General features: G+C 56.8%; 5 protein-coding genes and 1 pseudogene across 6 annotated transcripts; all 6 read left to right on the top strand.

Moving 5' to 3' along the window:
• Positions 1–2,630: 2,630 nt before the first annotated feature.
• Positions 2,631–3,860, top strand: LBRM_32_1080 (hypothetical protein; the record flags this gene model as incomplete). The annotated part of the gene is made up of 1 exon (XM_001567415.2): positions 2,631–3,860. The coding sequence occupies one exon, from the start codon at positions 2,631–2,633 to the stop codon at positions 3,858–3,860; it is 1,230 nt and encodes a 409-aa protein (XP_001567465.2).
• Positions 3,861–6,938: 3,078 nt separating this feature from the next.
• LBRM_32_1090 lies at positions 6,939–7,623 on the top strand (annotated as a pseudogene). The gene is given in 2 exon segments: positions 6,939–7,304; positions 7,306–7,623. Coding segments are annotated over 2 exon segments (684 nt in total).
• Positions 7,624–8,748: 1,125 nt separating this feature from the next.
• On the top strand, positions 8,749–10,365 carry LBRM_32_1100 (putative chaperonin containing t-complex protein; the record flags this gene model as incomplete). The annotated part of the gene is made up of 1 exon (XM_001567417.2): positions 8,749–10,365. One exon carries the CDS (start codon positions 8,749–8,751, stop codon positions 10,363–10,365), a length of 1,617 nt encoding a protein of 538 aa, XP_001567467.1.
• Positions 10,366–14,406: 4,041 nt separating this feature from the next.
• LBRM_32_1110 (conserved hypothetical protein) lies at positions 14,407–15,675 on the top strand (the record flags this gene model as incomplete). Its single annotated transcript, XM_001567418.1, has 1 exon — positions 14,407–15,675. One exon carries the CDS (start codon positions 14,407–14,409, stop codon positions 15,673–15,675), a length of 1,269 nt encoding a protein of 422 aa, XP_001567468.1.
• Positions 15,676–17,438: 1,763 nt separating this feature from the next.
• LBRM_32_1120 (putative protein kinase) lies at positions 17,439–19,925 on the top strand (the record flags this gene model as incomplete). The annotated part of the gene is made up of 1 exon (XM_001567419.1): positions 17,439–19,925. The coding sequence occupies one exon, from the start codon at positions 17,439–17,441 to the stop codon at positions 19,923–19,925; it is 2,487 nt and encodes an 828-aa protein (XP_001567469.1).
• A 934-nt stretch (positions 19,926–20,859) lies between these two features.
• On the top strand, positions 20,860–21,489 carry LBRM_32_1130 (conserved hypothetical protein; the record flags this gene model as incomplete). Its single annotated transcript, XM_001567420.1, has 1 exon — positions 20,860–21,489. One exon carries the CDS (start codon positions 20,860–20,862, stop codon positions 21,487–21,489), a length of 630 nt encoding a protein of 209 aa, XP_001567470.1.
• Between the last annotated feature and the right edge of the window lie 168 nt (positions 21,490–21,657).

The following is a 21,657-nucleotide window of genomic DNA, read 5'->3' on the forward strand; positions in this document are numbered from 1 at the left end:
TTTTTGTCTCTTGGGGGACCCCCAAACGATGACGTTCCGCGCCTCTGACATTGCAACCTTCGCTCAGGTGTGGGTCTGCATTGCTTTACGCGTTGTATCTCTTTGTATGAAGTGTGCGCGTGCATGCCGTATTGCTCTCGCTTTATCTTTCACTTCTGGTGGCCTCCTCCGCTCTCTCGTTCTGCGGGTATGAATCCTTGTGTGCATGTCGCCCACTCTCGTCTCCTCGTCTCCATCCTCATTTTTTCTTTTCGGAGTTGATTTAACGTCTTTTATTGAACTTTGGTGCTGCCGCTCACGCCGCTTCTCGATTTTTCTTCGCATAATTCTGCATTTTGTTTCCATAAGGGCTTGCCTACGCGCGTCTGGCGGGAGTGTGCGAAGGACAAGCCGGATAAGAGCCGAACGATGGAGACGGAACCCCTTTTGGTCCTAGCGGGGGTCTCTTACGTTGAGTGGTGCCGGCATGGTTTATGACTTTCGCGAAGTTGTTCTTCTCCCGCTATTGCGTCCACTATTCGTGCATCTGCTGCTGCCAAGCTCCTCACTGCATGAGGAAGACACTCCACGGAATTCTGGCGTTGTACCGTACTCAAGGCCACCTCATTCTCGCAAACGCGAAAGCGCAAGTGACACGTGAGGGAATGCATCCCCAAAATGAGATGCTGAAGCGGAATAAGAAAGGGCAAAACAACCCAGCGAGATGCAGGACCTCGAGAGGTGGCAGTGTGCTACTAGGCCCTCTTCCACGCATTGCACTCGAACAGGGGCTCCCTACTTCTTAGACTCACCTTGTTCTCTTTCTCTCCAGTGTGCTAAAGCACCTTCTCGGAGTGCAGACACCACTGCCAGAATATGGACGGTGTGTCCAGCCGCTGTTAAGATGCGTGATAGGAAAGCACTCACTTAGCCTGCGGAATGGTCGGTACGTTCAACACACACCCACACACACCGACAGACACACCAGCAGCGTGGCACTTCTATTTTTAGTGTGTCTGTCACTCGTTGGTGGCGCAGCAGTGCAAAGGTAGACACCCGATCCGGCAAGTCGGAGAAGACCCCATTGGAAAGTCTCTTCACGACTGCGCAAGCCTCTCGACTCTCCGAAATCCACAAGCACCGAGCAGCGCACTAGGGAGAGGCAACTGCGCATCATAACCAACTGAGAAAATAACACAGAAACAGTGGTAGTCGCTTTGGTGCCTCCCCCCTCGTTCTTTTTCACCGACCCGCCGCGTGGGCCTCGCGCCTGCACGTGCCTTGGCCTCCCGCGCCGGCGGTGGCAGCGTGGAGTGTAGATGGTGTGCTACCGCGTGCTGCGATATCGAGCGCGTCTCGTTCGCGCCGGCATGCGCCTGGGCCGCCGCCACCACCGCCCCCCCCCCCCCCCAGAGCGCGGCCCCCGGGGGGCATCGGCGCACTGGATGGGAACGTGCGGTGTGCCCGAGTCTGCGTGGCGCCGGTCGCGCGGCAGGCATGCGAGGAGGGGTGGGTGGGCAGCGAAGGAGCGGAAGAGCCTGCCCACCGTGGGGCTGGGACGGCTGCCAGGCTGTTGCTGTAGGCGTATACTTGCTGGCGTGTGGGTGGTAGGACGGTGAAGGTCTTCGTATTTCTTTTTTGGCTGTATTTCATTCAGGAGGATGCTGATGAGAGAAAAGTGAGCAGAAGCGGTATTTGTCAAGGACGATAAGCCGGAGGTGAAGACTGTTTTGTGTCTGCTGCTGCGATGGAAGGATGAGCGGGAGTGGGGAAGCCACGCGAGTCTCGTTTTTTGTTTTCGATTGCGGCTAGGCTTGCCTGTGGCGTTCTGTGTTTCTGTGGGGTTACATAGAATGCAGAGGTCGTGATCCTTTCCTTGCCAAGCGGAGAACGGAATCTTCCCTGCCACGAAGAGTCTCGTCTTGCATGTTGTGGCTCTGCTGTACTTTTTCAGGTGATCCTGATCTCTTTGTGGGAGCTAACGCGGTGTTTCATTGGCCATGTGTAGGCTTAGTGTGCTAATGACGCAATTCTTCACAGCTGTCACGCGCATTGTGACGCTCTCGTTCTTTTCATTCCTCTTCTTGCTGTCCATCTCACTCTTCTCCGCACATCTTTCCTCCTTCATACCGCGGCACTTCTTGCCCTCGCAGCACCTTGCGATATCCAAGACGTGCGCGAACAGGCAATAAAGGCACACAACTACACACTCTTACCCCAACGGAGCTGAATCAAGTGTCTATGTGAGTCGTTCGGATTCCGGTGAATCTGAGTACTGCATCCTGTTGTTTGCTCTCTCTTTGTGTTTTTTTTTTTCCGTTTCGTTCACGTTGAGCGCGCGTCGGTGTATCCCTTGCTACGGCCATCGTTACTGTCGACGCTCTACGCTTGTGTAGTACGTGCACGTCTGCGCTGTTGCGGGTGTCGGTCTTCACTGCTTGGTCGCGCTGCCGTTTACCTGTGGTTGTCCCCGCCCTCTCCTGCGCGTAATCTGCGCCGCCCAAGGTGCGGCTGCTTCTCGCCGCTCAACCATTGCCCTATTGCTCAGCAAAAGCCCTCGCCAGAAGTCGGCGCTAGACTTGACTGTTCTTTTCCTCCCAGAATCCTACTGGGGTACTCGACAGCCACGTGGCTGCCCCTTTTTGACCACCATGGAGCTTACACTCACTCAGGCCGCGGACATCGCGATTGTGTCCCAGTACTATCCTCCAGTCTCGGCGAGCGCCATCTCGTGCGCCATCAGCAACTTCATTCCCTATGCAAGCAACTTCCCCAACTCGAAGGCGCGGCTGACGCCTGGCAAGGACATTGTCGCGCCGCTGCATCTCGAATGCTTCTTAATGATCCGCAAGTGCCCCAAAGACCCCCATGGCACGCCTCTTCTTGTGGTGATCTCTTTCACGAACCAGTATCCACAGCAGACGCCGTCTGCCGTACTTGTGCCGCCACCTGGTGGCGAGGAGATCAAGCCCGCATACTCGATCATGTCAAAAGACGGACGCATTCAGCTGGAGTGCTTGTCGTTTCTGCGCGGGGTCGAGCGGCCGTACGCGTTGCTGGACATCCTTCTCGCGATTCGCGAGCAGTTTGAGCTCGACTATCCCCTTGTAGAAGTGAACTATAGCCCTTCTGCACCAGCGGCGAGTGAAGCAGCCAGCATGCAGACTACCTCCTTGAACGGCGGGGATCCGGCGCGTCAGTCGCTGGTGCAGGAGGCGGCGGAGCGTGTGGTGATCGATGTGAATGAAAAAGCGAGAGGATACCTGGACACACGTGAGCAAGCTCTTCAGTATCTGCAAAAACTGAACGAGTCGAACCGGGAGCTGCAAAAGGCTAAAGCGATTCTCACCGCTCACCACGACGAGCTTCAAGGGTACTTACCAAGCGTAGGGAATGTCAGCTCACTGCTGCGGCAGCTCGACGGACGTACGGACACGGTAGAGGAGCACGCTAACTGCCTTCTTCCTGCTGATCCGCTGCAGGCGCGTGCGCTAGAACTCCTGGCAGAGATTCATGCCTCCGATGACACGCTAGCGCTGCTCGAAGAGGGACTGAAGCGGGAGTTGCTGACCTGTGACGAGTACGTCAAGAAGGTCTCCGATGTCGGACGGGAGCAGTTCGTGTCGCGGCACCTGTACTTACGAGTCTCTGAAAGTCTATGCAAGACGAGCCTCGGCGCGGCGGCTGTGACACCCGTTTCCACACCCCCACCCCTCCAGTCACCTCACACCCCTCCAGAGGTGCCGCAGCGATTAGCACCGACGGAGGCCCTCCGAATCGAATTCCCCTCGGCTGATGTGGATGTGATTCGTGACGTTTTGGCGTCCGTAAACGACGACGTCACAATCGCCCGGCAACAGCTAAAAATAATGTTTCCCTGACAGCGGAGTAAACCCCGACCTTGCTTCCTGCCCTTATTACCCACGCATCGCAACACGAAGCAACATCGATAAGATGGATCCAAGGCAGGCCTAAAGGCATTCAGGAAAGGCGAGGTGCTCCAAGGAAGTGAGAAGCTTCGTTACCGTTGTTTTGCATCCTCCATGAGGTTGCTGTGGCTCTCGAGAGAATCTGTGGCTGCATGCATGCAGCAATTCTCCCGCTTCGCAGCGCCCCTTTGCGTGCTGAGCAGGTTGTGGTGCGCAGAGAGAGAGATCAGATCAGGAGCGGCCGCATGCCCTTTATGCCTCGAACACACTCGCCGGTGCAGGGACAAGGGACTGCGGCCCCCTCCCTGCTTGCCGCTAAGGCGCCGAGCGCGACGCAATGGGGCCGTGGGACCTGGCGTGCTGAAAGGACAACGGGGCCAGCTGAGACACAGAGAAGCCCGTGTGGCTGCTGCTACGGACTCGCTCTCTCTCTCCTCGCGGCGCTCGACACGGGACCCGACCGCGGTGCTGGGACGGCTGCCGGGCTGTTGCTGTAGGCGTATACTTGCTGGCGTGTGGGTGGTAGATGAGGCATGATGAGAAAAGCTCCAGGTGTATGTTTCTTTCTTCTGGAAGGGATTGTGCTGTTTGTGTAGTGAGGGTGTTGCGCGGTTGCTATGGCGCTGGCTTGATGCGCCCATCATCTGGCACTGTCTGTGTCTCTTGTTATTGCGCAGGTATGTGGGTCTGTGCTGCTGGGGTTCGCTCTAACGGCAGCTGCTCTCCTTCTGCTCTCTGCACTTATGTAAATCCACTAACCCTTTTCTTCTCCGTGGCGTGACGCGCTGCACTTGATTCTTGAAAGGAAAGTAACACGCCTTGGTGCGTGACCAGCTGCAGGCACGCGGCGTCATTCACTGATAAGAACCGAAGGGAAACGTATGATACATCCATACACATCATCGTGCCAAAACAAAAAAGAGACCTCCTTTTTTTTACTGGAACAAACGCATAGACACGCGTCCCATGCACACGCGCCTTGGGCCTATTCTTTCCATCCCCCACCCCCTACGAGCTGATGGATCCTTATGCTCCGTTGCACGGAATAGAAAATCAAAAATACCACAGCGGCAGAGCTGCCCTGCTTTGAAAGACCCACCTCGGAGACCGCTGTGCGTTTTTTTTTTTGCTGTCGATAGCATCCCCGCTTTCGCCCACTTCTTCCCACAAAGAAGCAGCTCACCGTAGTAAGCTCCTCGTCAGTTTACTGTAGTCACCTGTTGCCGTCGCCGCACAACATTGAAGACTCAGTAATGGAAAAGGCCGAGAAGGAGTCAATCCTGCAGCTCCTTCCTCGGAGCCCGCTCGCCGCATCGCGGTTCCTGGAGCAGCGGCCTGCACTTCTATTCATGCCGCTTGCGGCGCAACTGCCGAGCCCTGAGGTGGTGCCACCCAGCCAGACGAGACTCGGAGTTAGCACCAATCATGCAGCTGCCGTTGGACCACTGTCTGCGATTCCTAGAGTCTCGGACGTGGATGTCGTCCGAATTTCACAATCCCCAGTCATGGGCATGCCGGGAGCCCCTTGTCGGTCCTCGTCGCTGGGTGTTCCGCAGGCTCTTGCGGCGATCCTGATTCCCGCCACTGTCGCTCTTTCTGCTACTCTGCCGCCGGCTTTGATCTCGAAGCAGTCTGCCTTGCTGTCAGAGGACCTAAGTGCGCTTTCAGGAGTGGTTTTAGCCACTTCTTGTGCTCTGCTCAGTCCCCCATCCTCGTCCTCAGTACTGTCTGCATCATCCCTGGTGCCGCCGCCGCTCTTCGGGACGAGAGCGCTATCGTTCTCAGCTCTGCCGCCGGCCCCAGTTGTACCAGCAAGGCTGAATTCCCCCGCCAAAGCAGGTCCCTCAAAAGCTCTCTTGCACCCATCGCTTCCGACGGCCGTAACGCTCGCTCGACCACTACTTGTGGCAGGAGAGCGCTCAACGGATGTGGCCATCCCTGTGTTTCCGGCGAACCTACCCCACTCCGCCACGTATCTCGTACCGGTGCCTTGAGGACTAGCAGTCAGCGTTCCAGTGTCGCCGGAGCAACTGCCAACCGCGTGTGTTAAATCTAGCTTGCTGGTAAGGTGCATCTTTGCTTGCGGCTGCCGTCACGGCTATAGTACCGCCTGAGAGGGAGAATCGACTAGGACTCCTGAATCTCCAACGGCGGGCTTTGCATGCCATGAAGCATGATTTGTTTCCCACCCCCAGTACAGAGTACGACCCTGCCCGTCGCTGCTCATCAATCTTCTCGTTCGAAGCCAACAGCGATGGGGGCAGCGAAGGCTGTGGCGACATCTTTGTGGCCCCCCCAAAGTACATCGACAACATCAACGTCCGAAAGAGTTGGCGCCAGAGGTGCAACGGTGCGAACGCGGAAGTCGCAGTGCAACGAACCTCCTCGCGCAAGGTCCGACAGCCGCACTCTTCTTGTGGCGCCATAGTGAAGGCACATCAGCCGACTGTGGTGCGACTCTGACAACCCAGGTCGTTGGGTGGCATCCTCACCGCCGAACCGTCCACAGGGGCCGGGAGCGTGCAGTGTGTGTGCTCGTTGCCACACGGCTTCCCGGTGTGTACAGCAGTTGTTCCATCAAGACAGAATCATTGCCAGCGGTTTCAGCGATCAACTGCTCCTCTGGGACTACGAGCACACAATCCGTGGAAAAATGGAGTCGGTGGCGACGACGGAAAACGTGACCGTGGGCCTCATCACCACACTTACGCCGGGGTCGTAGGCGACAACGCCACCTGCTGATTCCCTGTACAGGACGCGGGTGGCGCGCGGGCAGCTTGGGCACCGGGTCGACCATGACGCTCTACCTTGCCTCGAAGGAGCGCAGCAATCAGGTGTGGTCTATTCACGGAAATGGTGCTGTGGTGTGCTGGCGTACCACCATCGAGGCTGCGAGCCACGGCAGGGGAGGCAGTTTGTGGGAGATGTCCACGCGACACACGGTCGACTGCGACGGCGCGACAGAGGTGCAAGTGAAGGGTGCGTAGGCCTTTGTCACCTGCGGAAGTGTGCCCTTTGTCTTTGTCTATGATGTCACGACATGCGAGCCGATGCGCGTCATCAACCCACGACCCCCCCCTTGCCACGTCGATTCACCTTTTACCTGACGGAGAGGTGTTTGTCGCTGGCATCGGTGACCTATGCCGACTCCTTGCATGGGAATGCGTTGATGGCGGCTTGCGCACCCCAGTCTCTGGCTACGACAAGGCCTCTCCACTGTTCACTACGGCGCGGATGGCGTGGGCCGAGTCACAGCAGTTCGCTGTCTTTGTCAGCCGTTCACCGTGCTCGGAGGGAGGAGATGGTGTGCTACAGAAAAGGGCCTATGTCACTGGCTGCCGGACAGAGCGCCACCGCCTTCCACCATCGGCAGCAGGAGCGGCAGTACCGCGACAGTGACATACCGCCTGAGATGGCGCTGATCACCGTCGCCGGCACGGTCCAATGCAAGTCAACCGTCCTCCTAACGACAGACCCCCATACCTCCGATGCGTTTGGGACAATGTTCGACGGTGATTTGCAGCCGAAGCGGAAGGCCACTCACCTGGCAGAGTGGAAGCACTCAATACCCCAACGCGCAGCGGAGCGTGATGCGCGCAACGTGCGGTTACACCCGACATTTGTCTCATCCGAGCCGTCGATGCCGTTCGCGACGTCGACCGCTATCCGCATACCGTATGACAGGACGGAGAAGGGGGCACGAGCGTCATCGTGAACTTCTGGCGCGGGCTTGCCAGTCAGCACCGCCACTCAGAAACGCACCTCCAGCTGGTTGAGGGGGACTGCTCAACCACCGTCGCGCCTGATGCGTAACCTGCGCCGGGGTGTGCGCAGCAGTTCGTGGAGAATGGAGAGGTTGACGTTTCAGAGGATGTGCGCCACACCCTAACTCTCATCTTCCTCGTGTGCGTCTCTCGTGTGACACGACGCGAACGCACCGCATTCGGTGGTGCATCCTTAAAAAAAAAGCGGGGATGTATGTAGGCGGCGATTTATATTGCACGGCACGCGCTGGACTTGATCTGCTGCGTAGATGCCTACCCAAGGAACGAAACGCAGAGACGAGCGTTCCATTGAGTGTTGGGGGTGCATCTGTATCCGTGTGTCGTCCTCTCCCACACCGTTGGTCTTACTACACTGAAAGACAACAACGAAATCTACAAAAAAAACGCCATTGCTGTGTAAACTACCTAAAGCTGGAGGCAGCTGCTGGGTCAGCAAAAGGTACAGACAAGGTGAAGAACAGCCTTCCTCTCCATGCTTTTCCTATACGCCTCCTCCTCTTCACCCCGCCCCCTTGCGGTGTACGACAACTCCTCCCCCCCCCTCACCCACATATCTATCTTTATATACGTACCAATACGCATGTACTGTCACGTCTACGTGATCACGCAACTCGTGCAAGCTGCCCCCTCCTCTCTTTCGCATTGCTACGCTGTTCTGACGTATGCCAGTTCCCTAGCACGGGCCGTTTGCTTGCTTCACGCCTTCTCCCCTCCACCTGGACTTTTTTCCCCCTTTTGGGTGGTGCTGTTCCGCGTTGAAGACACGTCATCAACGCAAGCGAGAGGAGAAAACACGAAGACACCTGACGTCATTTTCCATCGTCTCTCTTTCTTTTTGGCGCACTTCAATAGTTGGACAGCGTCTCTGCGCATTTGCACTCTCGCGCACTCACAGGCAAGCAAACACGCACCCTTTTTTTTACCCGGTACGTTCCCTATCCCCCCCCCCACTCCCCACCCCCCACTCCCACACACGCAGGGTCATAGAGAGGCAACAGGAAAGGGACCACCTTTACGTGCACGCCTGCAGCTGACTTTTCTTTCCTTTAGGAAACATGTCTCTTGCGTTTGATGAGTACGGTCGCCCCTTTCTGCTGGTGAAGGAGCAGCAGCAGAAGGAGCGTGTGAGCGGCGTTGAGGCGCAGAGGACGAATATCCTCGCTGCACTTGGCGTCGCTAATGTGCTGAAGTCGAGCCTTGGCCCGCGTGGCATGGATAAGATTCTGACCACTCCGGACAACGAGGTGGTTGTCACTAACGATGGCGCCACCATCCTAGACCTCATGGACATTGACAACGAAATTGGGCAGCTCATGGTCGAGCTGAGCAAGTCGCAGGACTCCGAGATCGGTGACGGGACCACTGGTGTTGTGTGCCTTGCAGGAGCGCTGCTGGAGCAGGCTACGGCGCTGCTCGACAAAGGCATCCACAGCTCTCGCATCTCTGAGGGGTACGAGAAAGCGTGTGAGATAGCGTGCATGCGCCTCGAGAAAGTGGCTGAAACCATCTCTCTGGAGAAAAGGGAGTTTCTGCTGCAGACGGCCCGGTCGACACTCAACTCGAAAGTGGTGAACCGCGAACGCGACCGTCTGGCGCAGATCTGCGTGGATGCGGTGCTCGCCGTGGCCGACATAGAGCGGCGCGACGTGAACATGGACCTCATTAAGGTTGAGGGCAAGGTGGGGGGTCGCCTGGAGGACACTTGCCTCGTGGATGGCATTGTTCTTGATAAGGACTTCTCGCATCCGCAGATGCCGAAGGAGCTGACAAACCCGAAGATGGCTATCCTGACATGCGCCTTCGAACCACCCAAACCAAAGACAAAGCACACTCTACAGATTAAAAGCGCCGAGCACATGCGGGAGCTACATGAGCAGGAGCAAGAGTACTTCCGCTCTGAGGTGCAGCGCTGCAAGGACGCTGGTGCCGACCTCGTCATTTGTCAGTGGGGCTTTGATGATGAGGCCAACTACTTGCTTTATTGCAACCAGCTGCCGGCGGTGCGCTGGGTGGGCGGCGTAGAGCTGGAGATGATCGCCATCGCAACTGGTGGCCGCATCGTTCCGCGCTTTGAAGATCTGACGGCGGAGAAGCTCGGCACATGCGGGCGTGTCCGCGAGGTTGGCTTTGGCACCACGAGGGACCGCATGATCTTTGTCGAGAACTGCCCCAATAGCAAGGCCGTCACCGTTTTCATCCGCGGCGGCAATAAGATGATGATTGAGGAGGCAAAGCGTGCCCTGCACGACGCCATTTGTATGGTACGCAACCTCATCCGCGACAACCGCATCGTGTATGGCGGGGGTTCCGCGGAGCTGGCGGCGTCGTCTGCGGTGCTTGCACATGCCGATGCCGTGTCAACGGTGGACCAGTACGCTATTCGCGCCTTTGCTGATGCCCTCGAGTCCATCCCCATTAACCTGGCCCTCAACAGCGGTCTTGATCCCATCCGCGCCCTTTCTGATGCACGCAAAGCGCAGATGGAGGGCAAAAATCCTTACGCCGGTATCGACTGCATGGACCGCGGGACGATCGACATGAAGCAGCAGCAGGTGTTCGAGACCTTGAGCGGCAAGTGCTCGCAGCTGCGCCTGGCGACACAGGTGGTGAAGATGATCCTCAAGATTGATGACGTCATTGTTACGAAGCCGAATGAGGAGCAGCCGCACTAACATGTTCTCTCACCGATATTGTTGACAAGGCGAGGTAAGCAGTGAAGGGTTTATTATGAGCGCAAAGTGCTCTGCCGATCACTGGTACTTTACTCGCCTTCACTTTCTTCACCTTTCATGTCACGTGTTTCTCGTAGAGATCAGGCGCAGCGGTGTCACCGGGAGATGGAGAGGAGTAAGGAGTCTACCGCAGTACGTGAGAACGTGTGAGGGTGTGGGGGGTCATCGGTGGCAGCGGCGCAGGCAGCTACAGCAGCGACCCGCACAGAGGAAGAAAAATGTAGAGAATGTGTGTGCTGAATCGGTAGGTGTATGAGTTTAGCATGTTGTCTACCTTGCCCACCGAACTTCTCAGCTGCCGCACTTATATTTAAACTCAGGACCTCTTTTCCTTTAGCCCCCCCCCTCTCCCTCTGTTCTGCGCAGCACCTCGTTGTCAGCGTGTTTTAGCAAAGCAGTGTGGCTGCAATGGTGACTGTTAAGGATGTCGTATCTGTATGGGCGTGTGTATCTGTGTGTATGTTGAAGTACGCGTGTGGTCGTGCTATAGACTGTGAGTGTGTGTGCTTGATGGTGGAGCGGTTCTTTTTTCTCTTGACCGACATGGTTGGCGGTTGAATGGCAAATAGCGAGAGTGTGTGTGTGTGGGAGTGAGTGTGAGTGACTCTGTTGAACTTTATATCCTTTAAGGGGTGCGTCACGGTGTCGGTGGTAAAATCGATGTGGAGTCTTCTCTCTTTTTTAGGTTTCCCTCGCATGAAGCAAAACAAAATAATCCTCAATGCGAAGCGTCACTACTTCGTCAGTTCCGTTGTATTTGGGTGCGTTAGTTCCCCATATAGGTGTACGTGTATGCTTGTGCGTGTATGTGCGGGTGGTTGGCGAGCGAGACGGATGTCCTGTGGGAGAGACACCCAGGAACCTACGCACCTGTCCATGCATCTCTACTACCCTGGACGCACGCATAGACATCCACAGGCACAGGCAAAAGGTAAAGGGGGTGCGCACAATGCGCCAAGTGATTTGTGAGTTAAGGTAGGGGCGAAGAGCACGACAAGCAAGCAAAAAACATATGAGGGCCAGAAGAGGCTTCAGCGAAAGATAGGAGGCCCCATGGGCATACTTTGGGATAGCGATCGTCATTCGCCTGCGAACAATGGAGCGGTGCTCATGGATGGCCACGCTTGAATGCCATGTTGTCCCTCCTGTCATGTACGCATAGGGGAAGATGACGCTGTAGTTTATTCCGGGGAGTCACTGTCGTTACCCGCTGACTCGCATGGTTGGAGGGTGTGTTGTCTTTCCACGAAAAAAATAAGAGTGCTAAATCTCTCTCTTTCTCTCTCTCTTCAATACTGACGCATAGTGGAGATGGCGCACTCCACTGCGACCTCTCTCTGCTGCTGCTGCTGCTGCTCGCTCGTACTTCTTCCACAGGATAAACATCACGTGTCCTTCACTTCACTTTCTAGACAGAATGTCCATGACAGCAACGCCGGGTAAGATGTTAGAGAGGCGGAGTGGGGCTCACTGTTCGCTTTACGTGAGCAACTATAGGAGAACTGTGAGGCGAAGTTCAGTTCCAGTACGAGTTTCTTCCGGTTGTCATTGACGTTCATAGGAATAGGACTTGTCCATTGGCACTCGAAGAGACGGAGCCTCTGCGGTGCATGTGTAGCCAAGAAACATGAATGAAGCAGACTCTTGCTTCTGGGCTTCAACCTCTTCCGCTTTCTCTAGTGTAGCAAGTAGCTGGCATCAACTCCGGCACACTAAGAGGAGACATCACAATCATACGACTGCATCTTCAACATGGGCCAAATAACACCCCATCGTGTGTACCACCTTCGCCTTCCCCACCCAAGCTGGACCGGCTTCCAGTGGGATTCTCATGCGAACATTTTCGCGCAGCCTCCCTGCCCATGAACTCGTCATCGTACATAACAGACACTTCCACGCTGTCGTTTGCCAAGTTTGATGAGAACTACGCGCCCCTCGCTCAGTGCGGCATCACCGGAGGCTCGTGTGGGGGACCACAGCGGAGACCCCGCTCGGTGGCGTTGCTGCTCCCCAACGCAGCCATCGCACGGCGCTTGCGAAATGAAATAGGGCGCATGTGCGTGTGCATTACCCACCGCGACAACGACGAGCGCAGGTGGCCCCCTGGAAGGGGGCGCCTCAAAGTCTTCTCTGCCTGGCGGAGGGACGGGCGAGCGAAGAGAGCTGCCCGGTGCATTGGGACGAGTTGTAGGGGCTTCGGACGCGCCAGTCCTACATTCCGTTCCAGGTGCCCGAATGCGGGCTGGAGCACACCGAGGGCGACCTGTGGCGGCTCTGCCAGCGTCTCCTCGGCGACTAACAACCGACTGTGCGACGAGGTCGTGTCGGCTCCGGAATTCCGCACCGCCTTGTGTGAGGTGCGAGCTGAGACTGCCGCACTGCGTGCGCACGCCCCACAGCAGTGCCCGCCTGCCGACTCGCCGCAGCAATGGCCGCCGCCCTACGGGGGATGCCGCGCCCGCATTCGTGTCGTGTACACGACGCGAGGTGCGCAGGAGGCGAGCGCGGCACCGAGCCCTCTCCTCGGATTGGCTTTCACCGTAGTGGAAGAGAAGAAGGGACGTCTCAGACGGCGGCTCCCCCTCTGGCCGCGACAAGCCAGCCGCTGGCTGGAAAAGAGCATCGTTACGCAGCCCCGGGAGCTCGTGCTCGACGAGTGTGGAGGGGTGACGGAGCTGACAGCGTCCTTGTTGCAGGTGCTTCTTCCCCTGCACCTGCGGGCGCTCTTTAGCTTGCGAGCTAGAGGCGGTTCCGTGCATCAGCGATGAACGCGCACCCAACAGACTTGGCCGCTAGACCAGCGGTGATGCAGATGGTGGCAGACAGCATTGGCCTGCCATCCTCTGTATGGGTGCGAGGCGACTTACCTCTAGCGATCACGTGAGCGTGTGGATCGACGGCGCCCAACTGACGAGTTGTCGACACAGGCGGAGGGGACAGCCCTGCAGGCGACTCGACGCGCCACTAAAACGGCCGACAGCGCCTTTTGAGCAGCAAACGAGACCGGCGTCTCCCAGAGGCACGGGCTTGCTGGAGTGTTGTTGGACGGCAGCTTTGGAGCAGGCTGTGTCGGAGAACTGACGTGCTCCCAACAGAGAGCTGATGCGATCAAGCAACTGCCACGGGAAGGACGGGCGGTTCGTGTGACGCCTTTGGCCTGCTGCCCGAGTCCTGGACGTGCCTGCTTGCACATTTTGTGGGTTTCTTACGATGACGCGCCGCCTGGTTTTCAAGCGGCCACGCACGGTCTCCTCTCTGCATCGTGGGCGGATTTGTCGCCGAGTGCGACCTTCATGCATGTGCAACGCCGCGAGGATGGGGAGCGGTATGCGTTCCTCGACATACGAGGCGGACGGTCGTTGCCGGTAGCGGCTGGTTGGCGTCAGACGCGGGTAGCATGAACGCGGCCAAGCCCTGCTCGGTCCGCTGTAATCTTTGGGCGTTCACGGCGCTGATGAGGGGGCAGCAGTACACCCATACCTCGACAGCACGCCAGGCATTTCCGTCTGCCGTAAAGGCTAGGCACGCGGTCATGGGACTGATGCGGAGATTCACGCGTCAGTGCTCGACCTTCTATGCGCGGCCGCGCATACCGGAGCGAACGTGGTCCGGCTAGCGACCTGGGGACAGGTGGGACGTGGTGGATAAGGAGGGGTGGACGCTGCACTTTTATCGAAGTCCTCGAAAAATAGCAACTCCGTGGGAACAACTTACTGATGTCAGTTTTTTTCTCCCTCCTCACCCGGTGACGCCCAACAGGGTTGGTGGCATCGCTCATCACACGTTCGAAAAGTGGAATGAATCTCCTCAACTCATCATCGATTTCTCGTCGTCCCCCTAACCCCTCTCTATACTTTCAGATGAGCGAGGGACACTAGGTAGTTGTGCAAAGACCCAGGAAGAGCTCGACCCAAGCATTTGAGTATAAGTGGGTTATATGCACGCTTCTTCCTCCTTTCAGGTGGCTGATCTTCTACGATCATGGCGTCACCAAGCAAAGCGAACGGCCCAATACTGGTGCCGCCGTCAAATTTTGCTATGGTAGAAGATGGCATTTATCGCAGCGCTTACCCCACCGAGGCAAACGTCCTGTACCTGCGCCACATCGGTATCACGCATATTGTGCTTCTCTCTATCGAGCAGCTGCCAGGCCCGGTGAAGCGCTTGCTGGGGTCAGAAGTCACCGGGAAGGCCGCCAGCAGCTGCCTCACTCGAGGTCCCATTCACATTATGGATATTGTAGATATGCACACCTGGTGCGTGGATGGAATGAACAGTGGGGACGATTTTAGCTGCCGCGACGTGATACGAGCCTTGGACTTCGCAGTGGACAGGCGGTGGCACCCAGTGCTATTCGCCTGCCCTCTTGGCGAGCTACAAACGAACGTGTTAATCGGGTGTATGCGGCGCTACCAACACTGGGCCCTCTCAACTATATTCAGCGAATGTGAACTCTACACAACTGTGTGCAGGACTCTTCGGCAGTCGATATTGCTTTTCATTGAGTCTTGGGACCCCGCCAACAACCCCATTAGCTCGGTGAACGTGCAGTACCGTAATCGCGAAATGATGCTGCGGGAGCGCTTGCGTGCGCAGCAGGAGCGTCGCAAGCACCGGCACGCCTCCGCCGCGTTCGAAGGAAACCGGAGCAGAACGAGCGACTCTGACTCCATCGAAGACATGGCGGACGAGGACGAGGCACTGACGAGCGGCATGAATGACCTACTTGACAAGATCTCCGTAGATGGTAAGAACAGCAACACCGTCCTCACCATGCAACATGCCTACAACGAGATGAGCGTAGCAGTGACGTCGCCTCCAGCAGACTTGAAGGCGCCGAATCCGGACGCAGCGTCCATCTCAACAAGTGGACAGCGCCCGCCAATGATGGTACGTCGGGCGGCTGCGGCTGCCGCGGCTGCACGACTCCGCGAGCGGCAGGAAAAGCAACTTCACAACGAAATCTCGTCGAGTGAAGCAGAGGGCCAGGCAAGCTTTCTGGAGGTAGAGGAAGGGAAGGCGACCGGCATCATTTGGGCGGAGTGGTACCTGGAGGCTCTTCGTGTCGCTGAGGAGCTGAGGCCGCAGACGTACAGCTCGACATCGGTGAGCTGTGGTACCGTCGATATGTCCTTGGGAGCCGACCTTCCACCACCGCATGTGCTCTATGCCGGCGCACGCAATCCACCGGCGCTCGATGCCCGTTCCACCTTCACCAAAGAGTCCATCGTGGAGGAAGATGACGACTGATATACAGCGTGCAGGGGACGAGTCTCTCTCTTTTTCAGCCGATGTCCATTGTGCTCGTGTTGTTGCGACTGCCAGGACACCCACAGGAGTGCGCCTAAAGGGATAAGAGAAAGAGCGATGGTGTGTGTGTGTGTGTGACTGTTGGCAGGACTGCGAATCGATCTATCGTGACCCTCTTACTGCAGGCACGCACGGAGAGGGTCTCACGGGTCTGCTTAATTTTTTTTTCCTTTTCTCCAGCTGTTGTACCGCGTATCAGCTTTGCTAGCCAGGACTGGGAAATCTTGTGCCCATCTCTCGTTTTACATTATCCGATTGGTCTGAGGATACTCCGGTCGCGATCATTCAAGTTGCCGCCATGGAGAGCACACAGACACGCACGCAACGCAAAGTAGAACACAGCCAGGGAGGAGATACGACAGGTGTCTCGGGAATGCCCTCTTCACTAACCGCAAGACAGAACTCCCTCCCCCTCGCGCCACCTCCTCTCTCTCTCCGAGCCACGCCACCACCTAGATGTTTGGAGCACTGTGTTTGGTGCTGCGGGCATTCGTTCATGTGTGTGTGTGTGTGTGTATGTGTGTGCCGCGGTATAAACAAGTAAGAGGCGCCACTGAGTTCATTGTGTCGTCTGTCGTCTGTCGCTCGCACGACGATGCGCAGCGAGCACCAAAGTATGTGTTTTCCGGGAGAAGCGGGAAGCTTCGCTGTTTGGACTTCAGTCGCCTTTCAAGTGGCACCAATGCGTACACACATGTATGTACGTTTGTGTGTTTTTTTTTTTCCACAGCCTCTCTAGTCGTCTTCACTCCTCTCTTTTTTCCCTCACACGCTTCCGTCTCGCTTGTAGTCTTCGTCGGGGCTCGCCACCTGTTGTTCTTTCGCTCTCGCTGATGGTACCACGCTGTCTCCATCCCTCTCAAAACGCGAAGGAGCTTCCCTCTCCCTTAGTGCGGCGGCAGCCAAGCACCAGCCTCATCGGTTGTCTCGTCTTGATGCTGCGCGGGTGGAACTCAGGAGCGTAAAGGCACACACACACACACGCATACACACACGAAGGCTTCATACATAGGCCGTGAGGGCGGACGTCTCTTCTCAGTGTCTGACTGACGCTCTCCGCGTGCTCTGCTTGTGTGCGGTGGCTGCTGCCTCGGTGCTGGCGGTGGTCCGCGATACAGGCGGCTAAAATACGTCACAGCAGGAAGTGCGAGGAGCGTCGGAGGGCAAGTGTCCATGCTACCATAGCTGTGACTGGGTTTCATGTGTATTTTCTTTGCACCTGCAGGGACACGTACACCCGCACAAGGTAAAAACTCGAGGACGTGGCCGTCGGCGCGCGTGGGCACGTTGTGTTTCTTTCGCCCTTTTGTCTCCTTTGGTGTTTGGGCGAATGCATTTCAGCGACAGAGGGTTGACCAGAAAGCGCGACGCGTAGTTCTGCTCGTAACCAAGAGAAGGGAAAACAGAAAAGGAACAAAGAAACGCACTGTCATTGCCGTTTGCGCAGCCGCACGCCTGAGCTCTGCGCTTTAGGCAACGAGTTTGTGTATTCGTACGCAGTCTGGTCGTGCTGTTCACGTGGAGCCCTTCCCCCTCACCGCACATATTCACACTGTCGCACAGCGCGCGTGTATTTGCCTTTCTTCACTACTGTGGCCGCTGCTACAATCTGTTCTTGGCCTCACTGGAGAAGCTTGAGGCGGTGAGGTACTGTAAAGCCTTTTCTCCTGTTTCGAAGACACCGTGTTAACGGCAAAAGAACCATGCGTGCAAAGCGTCCGCTCCGTACGTCGGGCCCGTGCTTCGATCTGACCGGGCTCATGGATCACGCAGCCCCTGAGCTACAGGTTCAGCAGAAGAATGAGCAGGAGCTCAACAAGTTCTTTATCGATGTGGATGACAACACAGTTTCGCCAATGATCACAACAGAGCCGTGCTTTCACAAGGCGAGCGATTCGAGCCTGTCGAACACTAACTCCGCGGTCAACTCGACGGCGCTGGAGGTGGCAGGCAATGGTGGCAGCAAGTCTGTGGAATGCAGGGCGAAAGGTGGTGGTGAATCAGGTGCCGTCGCTGGTGCTTCCGGTTGTCTGTCGCCGGCGACGGTGTCGGCACAAAACGAGGCCAAATTTATTCACGTTAACAACACGAACATCTTCGTACTGATTGACGGCATCTCGATGTTTGTGGAGGGAAAGAGCACTTTTACTGGAACGGAAGATGCACGGCTGCTGGTAGAGCGACTACGGCGAAAGAAACTTGCCCGTTCTGTGGACACAGTGGAGGAGGCCATCTTGAACATTGAAATGTCGGCTGGCCACGGTGTCCGCGATGGGACAGTTCCAGCGCCACGAACCGCCTCTTCTAGCCCCCCCGCTGTGGAAGCGCCTGCATCGCTAATGCCGTCTACCACGAGCTCTCCCTTACTTACAGCACCGTCGCCTCACAAGGCTGTCGCCCTAGCTTCCCTATTTGTGCCGCAGCCCCCCGCGAAATCGGTCCCCCTCGCGAATCCCTGGGCGTCCCTGTTTGAAGACGCCAAGATGCCATCTGGCTCGCCGCTGTTTCGCAACTCTACCGCCAAGTCTCTCGCCAACATCAGTAGCAGAAGCTGTTCTCCCGTGCAGGGCATGCTGCTGTGTGATAGCACCGCAACAGGTACCTCGTTGTCTTCTCCCATGACAACATTGTCCCCTGGAACGGCAGCCACCTCAACATCAGCGCTCTCTCCCACCGCTGTCTTTAACGCCGCTGCTCGCCCTCCGTACTCCGTGAGCTTCCCCAGTCTGCGTCATCAGGACAGCTCGTCATCCCTCGTGTCAATGGCTTCGGGTGCCGGCTATCGAAACAGCGGGCACGCCAGTCGCAGCGCCGCAGTGCGGCGGACAAAGCAGATATCCGTGGAGGAAATTGGCCACAGCAACTGCTCGCTTGATATGGATGATGTAGTGGTTGAGGAGATGATTGGCAAGGGCACCCAAGGCACGGTGTTCCGCGTCCGCGTGGATGGCAAGTTGTACGCACTCAAGTGCATGAACATTGACGAGGCAATGAATGCGACAAACGACGTAGAGCGGCAGGGACGCAAGAAAGGACTCGTGAAGGAGTTGACCATGATCACACTGCAGCGATCGCGTCCGCCGCCAGCGCACCTCATGCAGATGTTCAACGCTGTGGCCTCGCTGGATGCAGAGAAGAAGCAGCTGAGCATCCTGATGGAACTCATGTCCTTCACAGTGGAAGACATTCAGCAGATGATCTCTCGCATCCCTAGCGAGGAGTTGATGCGGGTGACGCAGTCGACCTTTCGGAACTACATGTCCGGCGACCCGTCATCGAAGCAGACCATGAAGGAATGCTGCAAGAACCAGGCTCTCTACGGCTCTCCGCGGCATGTGCTGGGTCGCAATACGTATAAAGAGCCCGCTGCATGGGAGAGGAGCGTGAAACGGGAAACACCGATGCCGGAGGTGTTTCTCTCAATGCTGGCACGGGACGTGTTAATGGGGCTAAATGAGCTGCACACCGACTACTTCATTATTCACTGTGATCTGAAGCCCGCCAACGTGCTCCTCTGCTATGACAAGCAGAAGTTTAAGCTGGCCGACTTTGGATGCGGCTGTGTGATGGAAGACCGGCAGCACGTCGAGCGTCGAGGCATCGACCTCGGCACAATGCTGTACAAGGCACCAGAGCGATTTGCGGCGAACATTTTACACCGCGTCGCTGACGGCGGCGCCGGCGAGGCGGTGGTGGAATTCACGGCCAAGGCGGACGTGTGGTCCTTGGGCATTATGTTAATGGAGTTGGCGGCTGGCGTTCACCCCTGTGATCACTTCAAGTCTGACTTCTGGAACTACGGAGGGAAGTTGAAGCTCTCCAAGATGAACAAGCCGCTCAACTGGTCGGAGGTATTCTACGACTTCATTCTACGCAGCGTTTGTGTCGAGGAGTCGATGCGGTGGTCTGTGCAGCAGCTGCTGAAACACCCGTTTGTCGTCAAGTTTAACCACGTGCCGCGAGAGAAGCTGAAGCAGTTTGTGCAGCGCCTGGAGGTCGACAGCAAGACTTTCCACAAGCGCCAGCAGAGCGAGCTGCTCAAGGAACAGATCTTGCTTAGCACGACACGTCGGCACAAGGACACGTTCCAGTTGGAGAGCAAGAAGATCTGGTCGACGTATACCGCCTACTTGAAGCATGCGCCCCCCACCAAGGACCAGACCATATTTCCAGAGCTGCGGTACACGTAACGAGACTGAACGTGGTGGCTTGTGGTATGAGTGCTAGGCGTAGTTTGTACGGACGCATGGGTGTGTGTCTCTCTTGGCGTAGCGTATTCCTGTGATTGTTGAGAGGGAATGGAGTGTATGGGCGTGTGTGTGAGGGAGGGAGAGGGGGGGGGTAGTGGACGTCAACTAGTGCTGCAGGAAAGCGGCGCATAGAGCATGTGCGGAGAAGGGGAGGTGCGACGACGATGACGACAGCGAATGCGCCTATGCGAAGCATGTTCCGCGTAGTTGTGGACCTCAACGGAAGGCTGTTTCGCTGTCGTTACCCTTTTCCCTGTGGTGCGTGCGCTTAGTGTTGTTGATCTCCCTCCTGCCCCCTTGTTCTCTCCGCTCGTGTCCCCTCTCTGCCTTCTTCCCTGTTGCTCTGCTCCACTCACTCATCGTGAAGCGTGAGGTGAAGCACGACGACGCATGTGATAAGCACCAACACTTACCCACACCTTTGCATATACGAGAAAACAAAGAGAAAAAGGGGAGGTGAATGCCAACCGGCTTCCACGTCAGTGATTAGGCCCCCTACCGCTTTTGGTTGTATATGCACCTCCATATAGTATGCGCGGGGGGGGGGAGGGGAGCATGTCACCTTACTCGTGGAATCCTGTACAGAAAAGAGAGAGAGGGCGAATCATAGTATAACAGCCGTACTAGCCGCTCCATCTGTGGTTGCGAGCGCTGCCCCCGATCCCCTTTGAGCCTCCGCGGTCTCCCACTCAATCATGTGTCGCTGTGAATTGGCGTATTTCTTTTTTCGTTGTTGTTTTTTGCTTCGTTGCCGACTCTCCACAATTTCCCTCGCTGCCATCAGGAGGGGAGGGAAGGGTGCACCACACGAAGGGTGCGGGCAACAACACAAGCACATACATCTCCAGGGGTTCAGTACCGTCCGATGGAGAGAATGGAGAAGCCCATCATGGTTATCGGAACGAGCGCGCCACGCCGCCGCGAGATTGCACAGCGTCATTTTGGTGCCGCCTACGACCTAGTGTACCTGTCACCTGCTATAGACGAGAAACAAATCCGCGATTCGGACCCCTTTGCCCTGACGTCTGCAATCGCGCAGGCAAAGATGGAGGAGCTACGAGCTAAGGTGGCGCGTGACACTGCGTTGGCGCACCGTATCGCTCACCGACCGGGCAGCGTCGCCGTCACCTTTGACCAGGTCGTCGACTACCACGGCGAGATTCGTGAGAAGCCCGAGTCGCAAGAGCAAGCCGTAGCCTTTATAAAGTCGTACTCAAACGACAATCTGGCCACTGTCATGACGACCGTCTTGTACGACTTTGGGACTGGGAAGCAAGCGTCCATGCCCAACACAACCCTCACATTTTACGGCGAGATCTCGGACGAGACCGTTGCGCACGTTGTCGAGCGCGGCACTTGCCTGCACACCGCAGGCGGCTTTGTGGTGGAGGATGCTGACATGAAACGTTGCGAGGTTAAGATAGACCCTGGCACTGAGGAGGAGGTGTGCGGCTTTTGCGAGAACTCTGTCCGCGCTCTACTGGCGGACGTCCAGAGATCGTAGGTATCCGATGGACAGCTCCAGCAGTCGAAAAGAGTGGGCGGGGGCCCACAATGGCGAGGCAGAGACACGACTACTACACAGCTGCGGGTGGACTCTCTCCCCCCCTCCCTTCACGCTCTCTACGACCCCCACTCCGTCCCCCGCACATCCGCCACCGACGCGGGTATC

The sequence above is a fragment of the Leishmania braziliensis genome, chromosome 32 (assembly GCF_000002845.2).
Source record: "Leishmania braziliensis MHOM/BR/75/M2904 complete genome, chromosome 32".
Lineage (NCBI taxonomy): Eukaryota > Euglenozoa > Kinetoplastea > Trypanosomatida > Trypanosomatidae > Leishmania > Leishmania braziliensis.